General features: G+C 46.6%; 1 protein-coding gene and 4 non-coding genes across 11 annotated transcripts in view; 3 read left to right on the forward strand and 2 right to left on the reverse strand.

Moving 5' to 3' along the window:
• The window catches only part of LOC6503284 (accessory gland protein Acp36DE), a 75,015-nt gene that overhangs the window by 12,232 nt on the left and 49,859 nt on the right, over window positions 1-12,924 (reverse strand). For 4 of the 7 annotated variants that reach the window (XM_001967549.4, XM_014903624.3, XM_014903623.3 and 1 more), the window contains 2 exons: window positions 11,443-11,580; window positions 7,084-7,257 (listed from right to left, as the gene is read on the reverse strand). In XM_001967549.4, the coding sequence (XP_001967585.2) occupies window positions 7,084-7,257; window positions 11,443-11,580 (312 nt within the window). Of the gene's footprint in view, window positions 1-2,932; window positions 3,998-7,083; window positions 7,258-7,335; window positions 7,641-11,442; window positions 11,581-12,924 lie in introns of those variants that run through there. The other 3 variants (XM_014903620.3, XM_014903621.3, XM_014903622.3) reach the window with 3 other exon arrangements.
• Window positions 9,397-9,467, forward strand: Trnag-gcc. The gene has a single exon. It is a non-coding gene; the product is annotated as a tRNA-Gly (tRNA).
• Window positions 9,669-9,739, forward strand: Trnag-ccc. Its single transcript has one exon. It is a non-coding gene; the product is annotated as a tRNA-Gly (tRNA).
• Window positions 9,844-9,914, forward strand: Trnag-gcc. Its single transcript has one exon. It is a non-coding gene; the product is annotated as a tRNA-Gly (tRNA).
• Trnag-gcc lies at window positions 10,456-10,526 on the reverse strand. The gene has a single exon. It is a non-coding gene; the product is annotated as a tRNA-Gly (tRNA).

Here is a 12,924-nt window from a genome sequence, read left to right on the forward strand (position 1 = left end):
TGGAGAAAGCATATATACGGAAAGATATATATGCATATACTATATAGGGTGGCAAATAATCGCCATGAGAAGCATTAACGAGGGTCACTAAATTGTGTCTGCAGGCGCGCACTGAGCAGAATGACAACGCTGCGTATGAGCAATATTTAATTAATTTTCAGCCTCAGTTGCAGATGCTGGTGGAGGAGGAAAGCTGTGATTCGGCCCAGTGGCGAGTGGCGCTAATTAATGGCCCAATATAAATCAAAATTTAATGCCACAAAATCATAGTCCCGGCCAGTGGCTTCGGGTCGCAGCAGCTGTTGTTGTCTGGTAATTAAGAGTGGGCGACCCACGCAATAAGTTAAGTAACTGGGGGCCTGTGCTGGACTGGGCGGCGGACTAGGCCTTGCATGGCCGGGTGAACTTGTCAACAAGTGTTAATTGCCCTGCCACAGACAGCACAAAATCCAGAGAAAAAGCAGCCCAAGCGTAATTCAATAAAAACGTCGCTGGCATAGTTATTCTCTGAGCTGTACGCTTTCTTGGGCCTCCCAGGTCTGGTTATGGGGCCTCCGAGCCAAACACCAAGTGGCGCGTCCGAATACGCATTTGGCAGAGAACTAAATTAAAAATAAGGCGATAGCGGAATAGCGAAATAGAAGAACTGGAAACGGGCGAAAAGTTATTAAGTCTTCGCGCACAAAAACACAAAATTATAAGCCGCGAAGCTGGGCGGCATGGCGAATCGCGGCGAAATTACGAAGACTGTAATTTAATTAATATGGAGTGGCCGGCTCTGGAAACTGTGAAAATTAATCAATAAAAACAACCGTAAATGAATTATTGATTATGTAAATTTGTGTTTCAGTTGAGCCAGTTTTATGTCTCCCATAGTCCCCTTTTATCGACCGCTGGCACCCATTCAGGGCGATTAATGTTGGACCACTTGCACAGACTCCACTCGGTGCCACTGGCATAGTGCCACTCGGTGCCACTGGCCCCGCAGCCTCAATGGCCAGCCATGTGGGCTGAACGCTAACTTGGGCGGAGGAAGGCAAGTTCAATGTTTAATTCCCAATGCCGTGGAATTGCGCATACGCCCCGTGGAGACCACAGAGGACAGTTTGGCTTTCGGCCAAAAACCCAAGGGCCCATTGATCAATCAGTGGGCCTGTTATGCCTTTTCTCTCTCTCCGAGGCTTGCTGGCTCTCGGTTCTGGGTGGAGGCTCTTCGCCGCCGGTGGCAACAGTTTGTTGCGCTCTGCTGGCCAGAAGCCGCCACTTGGCCGCCTGGCTTCTCCGCCGCGCTTCGAGGCCCGCACTTGACTCCATTAGCCATCCCGAAGGCGGCCGCCCGCAGGCACATATGGTCACAGCTTGGTTGCGCCAAAAAGCGCAGCAGTCCCGTTAATTAACGCAGCAGCGGCTATGATTTAATTGCCGTGGCTGTTTCGAGAGTGCCTCTATCCCCCCTAATTTATTAATTAGGGTTTCGAGTTTGTTGGCCAACTTGGAGTCCACTCTGAGGCCGCGTAGGTCTGGGAAGCACTGTAAACAAGTGGCGTATAACAGTGGACCTCGGCGGGAGAACGCGACTGCGCGTGCGTTCTCTCCTGCGGCTGTCATATCTCAGCCCAATGAGTGTCAGTGTGTCACAGCAAACAGCAACACAGGCGAAAAGGCCATTATGCAATTTTATGCTGGGCCTGCCAGGCGGGGGGAGGCGCCAGGAGAAAGTGACTGGGAAAGTTTGTTTTCGTCGGTCGGGGTGGTTTCTAGATGACTCATCGTTCGTCTGTTTTCGACCGGGGTCCTGTGTCTTGGAGCAATCGGTCTCAGATGTTGGCAGAAGTCGCCAGACCAGACCCAAGAAGCCCGGGCACAGGCGCCTCAGAAAAATCGATGGCGGTCCATTCGTAGGATGCGATGGCAGCCGGCCCGATTGAGGTTTCATCTTTCTTGTTGCGCCTATTGGGCTCGGAGGCATGCGCAGTCCAGGCCACTTTGTTTGCGATGGAAAGTGCTGGGCCATAAATATTAAATGCCCCAATAATACCTACTAGGCCTGCCAATCAGTTAAGATAAGACGGTTTCAAAACTGGGGCAACAATTAAAGGATTAGGGGTGGTCAGGGGAGTCGCTCTAAACAGCGATTGAAGTGGATGCTTCCGCAACGGGCCCAACTCCCCCCCAAACCAGAGGGGAACTTTAATGGTCTCTCCACTAAATGTCCAAACAACTTTTTGTCAAATCATTTATTTACCTTGGTGATCTCACTACCAAAATAGATGACATGGCACACGAAAATTATAAACTTCAGTCATTAAGATGTTTTTTCGGCTTTTATATTTTCCTCGAAATTATTTTTGGCCTCACAAAGAAAAAAGCTGAAGCTTAAATTTCGTAATTAAGACAACTAATGAAATGGCAAAAATAAAGTTTTTTGCCAAAACACACAAGCCAACAGCAGAGAAATTGTAACGCCTCGTTTGGCATTTTCAGAGAACTTCATAGATCGCTCAAACCCTATAACTAGATAGACGCCCGTGGAGGCCCGCTAGACCAGGTTGATTGTGATTGCGGGTCGTGGTAAAGGAATCTTCAATCCGGGCTTTGTGATATCAACGGTCTACCCCGTCCTCTAGTTGGCCAAATAGCCGCTGGCCAAAGCAAAACAATTCCCATTGTTCTCCCCGGGGAGAAGGCGATTAAATGGGTCACTGCGATGGCAGAGGTAGATCGGACTGGTCTCACTTGCCACGGGCAATTACTGATTATGCATAGAGAAACACGGTTTCTTATTTTGTTTCTTGTCTGCTCAGCAGCAACCACTCACTCGAATGAGAGATGTGCTCCAAAGGCTTCTCCCAATCCGATTTCAAACAAGGCACTCCACAAGTGTACCATTGAAATGATCTCCCCCATTACGATTGATTTTCCAACTACTCACCACCGCGCTTCTTTTCGGCCAAGGAGGACTTCTGCTTTCGGGGCATTCGGAAGGAGGTCCATAGGAAGGAGCTGGAGGCTGGCGAGGCCGTCAGCGAGGCCTTGAGGGACTTCTTGCTGTACGAGCGGAATATGTCCAGGTCGCTGCCGCCGGAGGAGGACGCCGACGAAGTCATGGACTTAGTGGTTGTGGGGATTCTCGATGTCTTGGCCGAGTTACTCGGGTTGGCAAAGTTGTTGTTCTGTGTGCTACTGCTGTTGTTGTTGAGGAGCTTCTTGTGACCGCCTCCCTCCCCTCTGGCACCACCGCCTCTGGAGTCGCCTCCCCTGGAGTCACCTCCTCCTCCGCCATTGCCGCCCGTACCAAGGCCCGCATAGAGTTTGCTGTATTTCACTTCGCTGGGATGATAGTCCTTGTAGCCATACTTCTTGGCCTGCACATTTTTGTGATTTTTCAACATCTGCTGGAAGTCCTTCCAATTGGCAACCGTTGGCAATGAATACGTGGACGCGGACGCGATTTTGTTCGAGTTCAGACTTTGCGACGAGCCATAGAACAGTGACACGAACTCGTTGAGACCCATTTCCGGAGCATGCGCCCTCGGTGGCACTCCCAGTGGCTCCCAAACCGCGAATCGGGCAAATCTGTTGAATCTGTTATACCGCCGCAAAGAGCCACAGCGGAACTCGAAACACACGTCCGCCGGTTTGAAAGTTCAGCGCGAAAATAACCGCGGATCCGCTACAACGAAGTGGCGGGCCTCGTCGGCTGCCTCTTCCACTGCCTCTGCTAGCGTTTACGCCACTGCCTCAGTCGCCGGCTGTGGCTTGAGTCTCGAACACTTAAGCCCCAACTCCGAATCCGAATACGATCCGAGCTCCGGCTTGGCTTGCAGCGACCGCGCAGCACCAGCGCTGCCAGCAGCTCACATACGCGTGTAATGGATTGCAGGTGGGAAGCCAGGCTCCTGACTTCACACTGTTCTCAGCAATTAAGACGAATTTAAAATTTGGGAAATGCTATGAAACGAACATTTAATTTTTTTCAATTTTAAAAGAGTGCTTCCCAAACAGACGCCTTTTTGACACAGAACACAATGTTGAGATTCCACTCCACTCGTCCAGCTTCTCACTCACATTGCTTTTACTTTTTAGTTTTCGTCAAAGCTGTCACCACGACATTCGCGTCACACTTGGCCGGCGGAAAGAGCAGACTCTAGGCCGAGCCAGGTGAACACATGCCCAGCACAAAGCAAAGCCGAAGAAGCGGTGAAAACCTTGCCAGAAAGAACACAGCTCATTAAAAGCCACGCTCCAGTTAGAAGCTAAAGAGCCATAAACTTGATCAGGTTTGAGGAGTTTTGAGCCGGGATAATTATGAGTAGCCAAGAAAGCCCTCTTATCGGATAAAGTTGGCCAAATCTTGACCCCGATCTGGCATCTTCGGATGGTATGGTAAATCGGAGGCAAGCCCACTTTGCTTTCCAGGAACCGAAATAGAGATTATTGAAGCGTGTGCCGGATATATCGGGTGTAATCCGAAAACCGAAAGTCTCGGATTAATAGAAATCGCCACCTTACGTAAGCCGGCCCCGCAACAATTGTTTAATTGAAGAAAGTGTCCGACAGAGAAAATCACGAAGCCCCATTTCCCGCCACTCTCGTTACACAGTCGGCGATATTTTCCGAATTTTTTAAAAAATTCGTACGCTCATAAATAAGCCAATCAAATTTATGCATAACCGCCGAAAAGCGGCGTTCTCACGCTAAAATATATTATTCAAATACCCATTGCACAAGCCCTAAGAGGCTCTCGAAATTCATGCAATATTTGGCTTCGGTTTTAGCCAACTTTTGTGTGCAAATTACGGAGGCCGCGGAGCAGGCAGAAGCAGCTTCAGCTCTTCTGGCATAAATTAGTCGTGCGAACTGGGCTTTGGTAGTGCTTGGCGATAGTTCAATACACCCTCTTTCCCCAACCGATTTCCAGCTCTGAAGATGGGCCAATTAGTGCAATTAATAATCAATAATTATCGATTATTGTTGGGGGTTTGATGAAAAAACCACAAGCCATTTTCTTGCTAGTCCTCCAACTTGCGAAAGCGGTTTCGTGTGTGGGCCCGTATGAATTGCAAATTGTTGTGGAAACGCTAACGTACTCAATACCGAAAGCAGTAATAACTTCTTCGTATGTGACTAGGTATGTTTTTGCGTTGGTTACGCATGGCAGAAACCGCGAAAGAAAAGTAAAAGTGTTTCCAAACAACGAATACTGGAAAGGTGCGTGTCGGTGTTTGATTTCTGCCGAAGAGGGTCGGCCATTAGCTTTTTGCAGTTCCGATTGCCAATTGCCATTTGCGATGCCAGTACCAGTCTTCCCCAACAATCCGTATCAGCGATTCGGAAATGCAAATTGCAAGCCCTAATATACGCCTCGTAGCTCCTCTGGCACTCAAAGCGTGCCATCGAGTCGCGGGAAAAGCGCTTGACAATTAATCGGGTAAGAGCGTGAAAAATGGCCATAAAGACAAGCCCACGACAGCGCCGAAATCAATGAACTTGATGTGTATAGGCCATAAATTAGAGTGAAAACAAGCCGTCAGATAATGGGCTTTCTTGGCCACACACAAGCCACAGCCAGATACTCCTCGTAAAGCAAAAGAGTTGGCGTGCGTTTAGGAAAGACACTTTTCTCCGTGCGCACCCTAACTAGAGAGACACTTCATGGAATCAATATATGTAATATGATATCTTGAGATGATATCGAAAAACAGGTACTGTCATTTAACCTTTGATCATTTTGGGCCACAGCTTAAAAAGCCTCAATCGGCACTTGATTTGACCATTTGTTAGAGTATCTGGGCTCCGAGCTTGGCAAGTTACAAATTTCTCACAAACTTTTTCACATGCGGGCCACAATCACGCACCATCAAAATTAAATGACAACTTAATTGATCGCCTCGCCCGGAGTGGCTGGTGTGAAAGCAATAAATAAATCTGATAAAATAGACTTTTGAAGAGAATAGTGGGTGAAAACAGAGTTGCTTGAGCTCAGATTCGAGCCATCACGGGAAGCGCGTTTAGCCAACAATTTAGCCTCAAACAAGCCGAAAAGCTGCACTTTTGAGGGGAGCTGCGTGGGCGCAGTGGGAGTGCTTGGGGTGGGCTTCTGGGTGCTTTCTAGGTGGGGCGGTGGAGCATACACCAACACCCAGTACGAAAGCCAGAACAACAAAGCTGTAGAAGCAGCCACTCGTTGAACATCAAAGCCATTCGCTTAAGCGGCCAGTAACGCGTAGCGGCATAAACAAGTTGCGACATTTGTGGCTTAAACGAGTGTGGGGGCACCGTACTTCCAGAGTGTTATATGTGTGTGTGTGTAGGAACCACCTGCCAGCGGGGTCAGGCCCTCGATTATGTAAGCATTACGGGTGTGCGAGTGCGAAAACATTGGCAGTGAGGCGGTAAACTTAGCCGCCAAATTTAGTGGCCAACTACTGAGCAGAGCGCATATTAAGACCTAAACTAATGGACGCAGAAGGTAGCACAGTAGTTCGTAAACTGAAATTGAATCGAATGGGGAAACTAATAGGGTTAATGTGCCGCAAGAGAAATATGAATATGAGTAAAATAGTGAGCCCTGAACAAGTTCTTCCTTTCGAATCAAACCGAATTAGCTAACAAGGAACAAAGCCCATTAAGATAATCCCCGCACATTAGTAGAATGCCACCAGTGCCCATCCCAAAATCCCAGAAAAGCTGCCACGCTGACATTGAAAACAAATCGAGGCGTGAGCGGCATTCGACAGCCGAACAATCGCCCAGCAGGTGTCAGTCGAGAACGGGGCTAGTCCGGATAAAATGTAAGTGTGTGACAGAGGCTTTGTCCCCAGTTCCCAATGGCTAATTAGCCGTCTTAATATTAATTACAAAAGTTGTGAAACCGAAAGCCGAAAACTGTCCTAGGAGAGCGATTGGCAATAGCCAACTTTTTGCCGACAATGGCTTCGAGGGGCTCGCAAGAAACTAATTCGTCTTGAAACTCGAATTTCGTATGCTTTCACTCCGTGCGTTTTTGGATAGTGGGGTTACGATCGATTCGAATTGCTCTGGATTTTGTAATTATCTCGCTCGAACCTTTTTGACACTTACCCGCGGAAACGCCGACGGTGGTGGGGCCTCTGGTGTTGGTTATGGTTTTGAGTTTGTTCGGTTGCTGGTGGCTTTTGATTGTGGCTGTGGTGGCGGATTTGGGTGCCACTCCCTTGGCGTTGCTGTTGGGCGTAGTTCCTGCAGCGACGGCTGAAGTGCCGTTCAATAGTTTGTCTGAAAAGGCAGGAGGGAAAGGGATAAACGATTAAAATTCGATGCAATCCGGGTGAAGGTAGGCCTAATGCTGCATACTTTTGGGCCGCTGGACAAAACCCCGGTAGGACTCACTGTTCTCTTCGTACATCATGTCGTTCACGCTCCCCAGATTACTTCCACTCAAATTTTTACGGCCAAAAAGCTTGCAAATAAATCTACCTAAACCCATTATAATTCCGTCGTGTTTTTATCTTCTCCACCCCGAACGGCGTCCCGCGTCCAAAGGCTTACAAAAAGAATAAAAACGTTTAACCAAAAGAACTGTACTAATGTTGAATTATATCCTAAAAATTCCGACGATAGAAAAAGTGCTGTATATATTTATTGGTTGAAGTGAACTTCATGAGTGACTGAAGCCCCCAGCCAGGCCAACTTGATGATAATGTCGGCCAAAAATCGGCACTCGGCCGGCTATCAATGCACTTCGCATGCCAAAATGCAGGGAGCGCAGCAAAAGAACAGAGGCCGAGCCAGAAGCCCGGGCGACTCCCGGGAGCTGCACGCAGCGCGGCTCGCTGCCCGCCCAGCATGTCATAATTTGACCAAATTAATGAAATCAAAAGAAAACCAGTTTCCATTTCCAGCCTACGACGCAGTGGTAGAGCTTTATTTGCCGATGAGGAATGCCAAAACAGAAACACCTGTTTTCCAGCCAACTGAACCGGCAAGTGCGTGCGGCAAGCAGTTCACAAAGCAGTGTGAAGAGGGAAGTTCAGGCTCTTTGGATTCTGACTTGGTACTCCACCGACAATGAATAATATTTGCTCTATAATATTAAAACTCTATTTTCAAAGAAATAAGTGAATTTTAATTCCCAAAAAGAAACACTTTCTGTCGCAGTTTGATCAAGCAGTGCATGTTGCCAGAAACTGCAAGTGCGAACGAGAAAGCAGTTTTGATCGTGCTTAAGAGCGAGCATGCAAGCTGTTCAGAGAGCACTGACACAAGAGCACCTCCATTTCAGCAACTCTCTTAGCTTGCACTACATTCTCTTTGGATGAGGTAGAGGCACCGATACAGGTTTCCCTAAATAATTAGCATAATTGCTGTCTTTGCTTCTCCCCCGGCTACCTCTGCAAGCACACGAGTCCCTGGCGGACTGCTGACCTCATGGCCACTTTGGAGCCCGAATCTTCCCGATTGTTTTGGGTAATTTTCGATTAGTGAAGAGTTTGTGTTCCCCCAATCGCCGCTCGGGTTTCAATGCCAACCGCAAAGCAGAAATACAAAAAATCTGAAAAAATCAAACAAAAAGCAAAACGCTGAACGCTGAACTCCAACCAGCGCCAGAAGCCATAAATGGCTAGTACAAGTCTAGGCGGCAAAAACCGGCAAGTACAAACAATGCGATCGTGCAGGCCGAAAAAAGAGTTTACAATGCCACGAATGCCAATGTCAGACACGGCTTGAACTTCAAACCGATGACAGATGACGGGGAGCCACCGACCACAAAGAACTCTACCGGGGCGGCCCAAGAACTCAACTCGGAAACCAGGCAGCAATTTTGCTTTCATTCAAAAAACGAGAAGAAGATTAAAAAGACCCACGCGTGGGCCATCGTTAAGCAATTACCATGCCAACCACTAACCGGATTTCTTTCAACGATCCGATCGAGTCCGGACTCTTCACAACCGTGGGCACTCGTATCTGAAAGATACAAAAGGTGCGAAAGTGCCGACGACTCAATCGATCTTGCACAATTATGCCAATAATCATTTGGGTCTTTTCCCGCGGCCAACTCGTCGGACGGAGCGCCGTCGTAGGCGTCGGTTGAATAGCCAAATGTAGGCTTATTTTAATCACGATTGGCCCCTTGCGCCGCGGCCTGCATACTGAGCAAGTGAAGTACTAAAGTACTGCGCTTGTGCGGCGACAAGGGCTACTAAGTTAGCTGGAATCTGGCTCCGTGATGGGGGTGCGAAATGGGAGAAATAAAAGAACAAATATCATCAAACCAACGCCATTAGGGCTAAAAGGTAACGACAATGAAGTAAATTAATCAAAGTTCTCAAAATAATATTTAACAAGGCTATAAATAGCAACAGTTTTTTTGGTTATGGGCTTTTATTTCCATACTCTGCCGACTTCAATATACAAGCATCGGTGGTTCAGTGGTAGAATGCTCGCCTGCCACGCGGGCGGCCCGGGTTCGATTCCCGGCCGATGCAAAATTACTTTTTTATAGTTTTAAACAGAAAAATTATATATTAAGCCACTTGATAAGCGTTATAAGACAATTCAAAACATATCAGAAAAATATTTCATCTTTAAAATTAATTTTATTATACTTTCAAACGGTTGACATTTTTTTTCCTTCTATTGATCACTTTGTTTCTCTTATTAGAGACTTTTATTTATAGTTGAATGGGGCATCGGTGGTTCAATGGTAGAATTCTCGCCTCCCACGCGAGTGGTCCGGGTTCGATTCCCGGCCGATGCAGTCTTTTTAAAAATTTTTGTTTGAAAAATTTTTTTTTCAAAATAATTCTACACTTTTAAAAATTGTAATATATCAAAAAGAAATCTGTCTCCCGAATGTCACTAGCATCGGTGGTTCAGTGGTAGAATGCTCGCCTGCCACGCGGGCGGCCCGGGTTCGATTCCCGGCCGATGCAAAATTCCTTTTTTTGCACAAATACTTTTCCCTCAAGTGATTAATCGCACGGAGCTTTAATTGCACGAAATTGAAAGCGGCAAAATGGATCTTAATTAGTACAAGGAATCTCAGTCGCAACCAAGAGCCAGACCAAGCTTGTTTTCCCCTGCTCCGATGCATTGAATATGCAAAACACGTTTCACCGACGTTTTCCTTGCTTTGTTTCCACGACTCTGCGAAAAAGCGCGATAAGCATGCGCGCTTAGCATTTGCTGGAGACTGATCGCAATGTGACCGGGATGGGGGTAAAGTAATTTTAAATTGGTCTCTTTCGTTGGGTATTTTATAAAAAGAGTGCTCAGATGGTGGTCGCAGAGGAGACACCAGCGGAAAAGGCATTTCTCTTAGCAATTCAGACTCAATTCAGGGGCGAGCACAATGAATTTCCCTATTAAGTCTAATTTGTGCAGGCTCGCAAATATTTGCATGACCCAGGCACGATCATACAAAATAACGAAATTCGCGCAAAACATATAATGCAAGATATAAAAAAATTGGTTTGCATCGGCCGGGAATCGAACCCGGGCCGCCCGCGTGGCAGGCGAGCATTCTACCACTGAACCACCGATGCTCTCGGATTACCTGAGCCACAAATTTTTATTGAAATTACCGATTGGGAGCTGAGGGGAGTTTAATTAGAAAAGGGCCTCCAACAGATGAGACAATCCCATGTATGAGGATTTAACATTTTTAATTTTTCAATCTCAGCTACCAAGTGACTCATAGGCAATGACTCAACGAGCCGAAACTGTTAAAAATTTCCTGGCATATATTGGACCGACTTATCCAGGAGTTCGGGGCACGCTGCGAGGAACCCGGAGACAAAATGTCCCCAGCCAGGCGGTTGACACAGTGCAGCTGGCAAAGATTTGTTTCGTTTTCTCAGCGCGGACTGTGGGAATTGAGTGCTAAATTGTATCTGCACTTTTCATTCCAGCTGCGAATAGCGGACACTGGAAGCTGAGGCACGCCCTCAATTGAAATGCAGCCATTTCATGGCTGGACTTGGGGCGCTCCGCCAACATCAAGACAAGAGGGGGCGGACTCCAGGGGGCGGGTTTAGGAACTCATTGAGGGCAACAAGTTGCGCATTTCACCTGAGCGATGATTTCGCATTTAACTGTGTACGAGTTATGGGAGTAATCAAGAGGAAAAGGCAAAGGCCATCTTAACTGGCACCTTTATATGGAATTTGTTTTTATTTTCAGAAAAAATACCAATTTTTGGTTGGGTTAGAAACTTTAAAACCTCTAGCACCCTTATCCCCAAGTTAATTTTTAAGTTTAAACCCTCAGAGTGATGCTGTGGTTCAAAATAGAACACTTCTGTGATTATGCAGTAAATCACGTTTTGAAACATTCAAGTATTACTAAATTTCGAAAATCTCTTGCAGCATTCTGCATCTTAGGTAATCGCAATAACTTCACACCCCAAAGCCATTAGCGCCTCAATATTTTTTACTTGTTCTTTGGGAACTCTTCACTTACGTATCGATGTTGGCGTGGGCGTTGCAGATGATTTGTTGCGCGAGGATTGTCCTTTCGACGTCTGCTGGGTCTTGGGTGGCGGACCGAGATCGGTTGGCGATATGCTCAGATTGCGCACATCACGCTTTTTGGCAGCTCCTGCAAAGACAAAACGACAGAGTGTGAAAAGAAGAAGTAAATACTTTGTTGTTCCCCAAAATAAAAATATGAAAGCCGGCGAATAATTTATGCGGGAACACGTTGTCGGACATTTTAAGTGCCGGGTTGGGTTGAGTTACGTAGTCGAATGCCCATTTAACAACTCAAAAGCAGAAACGATGCGTAGTTTCATGAATTGTTTTCCACCATCCGTCGGGGGTCTCAGCTCCCCGATGAATTTGCATTGTGGATTAAAAAAACGCTTCCATAATTGAAGTGTCTGCCCCAAAATAAATACACAAACATGGGGAGAAATTATATTATGCGTCTTCAGAAATCTATTAACTCTCAAGGGGGTGGGAAAAGTGAGCCTCACATGAAAGAAGTCGAATGAGGTTCTCAAGTGTTTTGCTTCTGGCGAGCATCAATGGAAAAATCCATGGCCGTACGTTTAACTAAATTTAGAAACATACATAGACGCAGAACGCTCCACAAGCTACATGGCCTTTCCCCCTTAAAAGCTTTCAGTTTTCCCCACTGGCTAATCCCATTTTCCACAAAATAGTTATCTTGCCAGCAATCAATCATATTTCATGCTCGGCACCGCTCCAATCAACTCCGATTCAAGTTGGCTTTGCTTCCTTAACGACCCTTTGTCCGTCTTCATCGATTGGATGGGCCGGGCCCCGTCTTCAGATCCAGTGGCCCGGACCTGGCACTTGTTAGTCTAAAATTGGGGCGGCTTTAGGGCCGGCCAGCCAGGTAATCAACGAAGCTCATATAACAGCAGCAAGCGGCAAAAATTCATTTCCGACTAAACCACAGAAGCAAAATCCACACCAAACACTACATCAGCAGCTGCTGCTCCTCAGACAACGTAATAAATTTATTTTTAGCTGTCGGCTAATTGTGCTGGACATGGACATGGAAATAAAAGTTGCACGCGCGGCTTAGGCCAAATAAAAATTTTTATCTCCGCAACAGAAACTGCAACTACGAAGTGGATAGCGTTGCATCGAGTCACGTAATCCCCCGGGTACTAACCGGGATGATAAGCTTGCAATGCCACACAACTTCAGTATGTACTATAAATGAAACCCAATTTCTGTACCACGTAATATTAAATAATATATTTCTTCAAGTTATTCTGTACATATAATGGTTGTATGTATTGTGTGTGTGTATATTTTAATGCCCTCTCAGAAGGTATTCTAATTTTGGTCAAACGTGTGCAACGCAGTGAAGTTCATATCTACGACCCTATTAAAAACACATACATATTTTTGATCATAACCACCTTCAGAGATATCCTCTCGATATAAGCATGTCCGTCTGTCTGTTTCT

This window comes from Drosophila ananassae, chromosome 3R (genome assembly GCF_017639315.1).
Source record: "Drosophila ananassae strain 14024-0371.13 chromosome 3R, ASM1763931v2, whole genome shotgun sequence".
Lineage (NCBI taxonomy): Eukaryota > Metazoa > Arthropoda > Insecta > Diptera > Drosophilidae > Drosophila > Drosophila ananassae.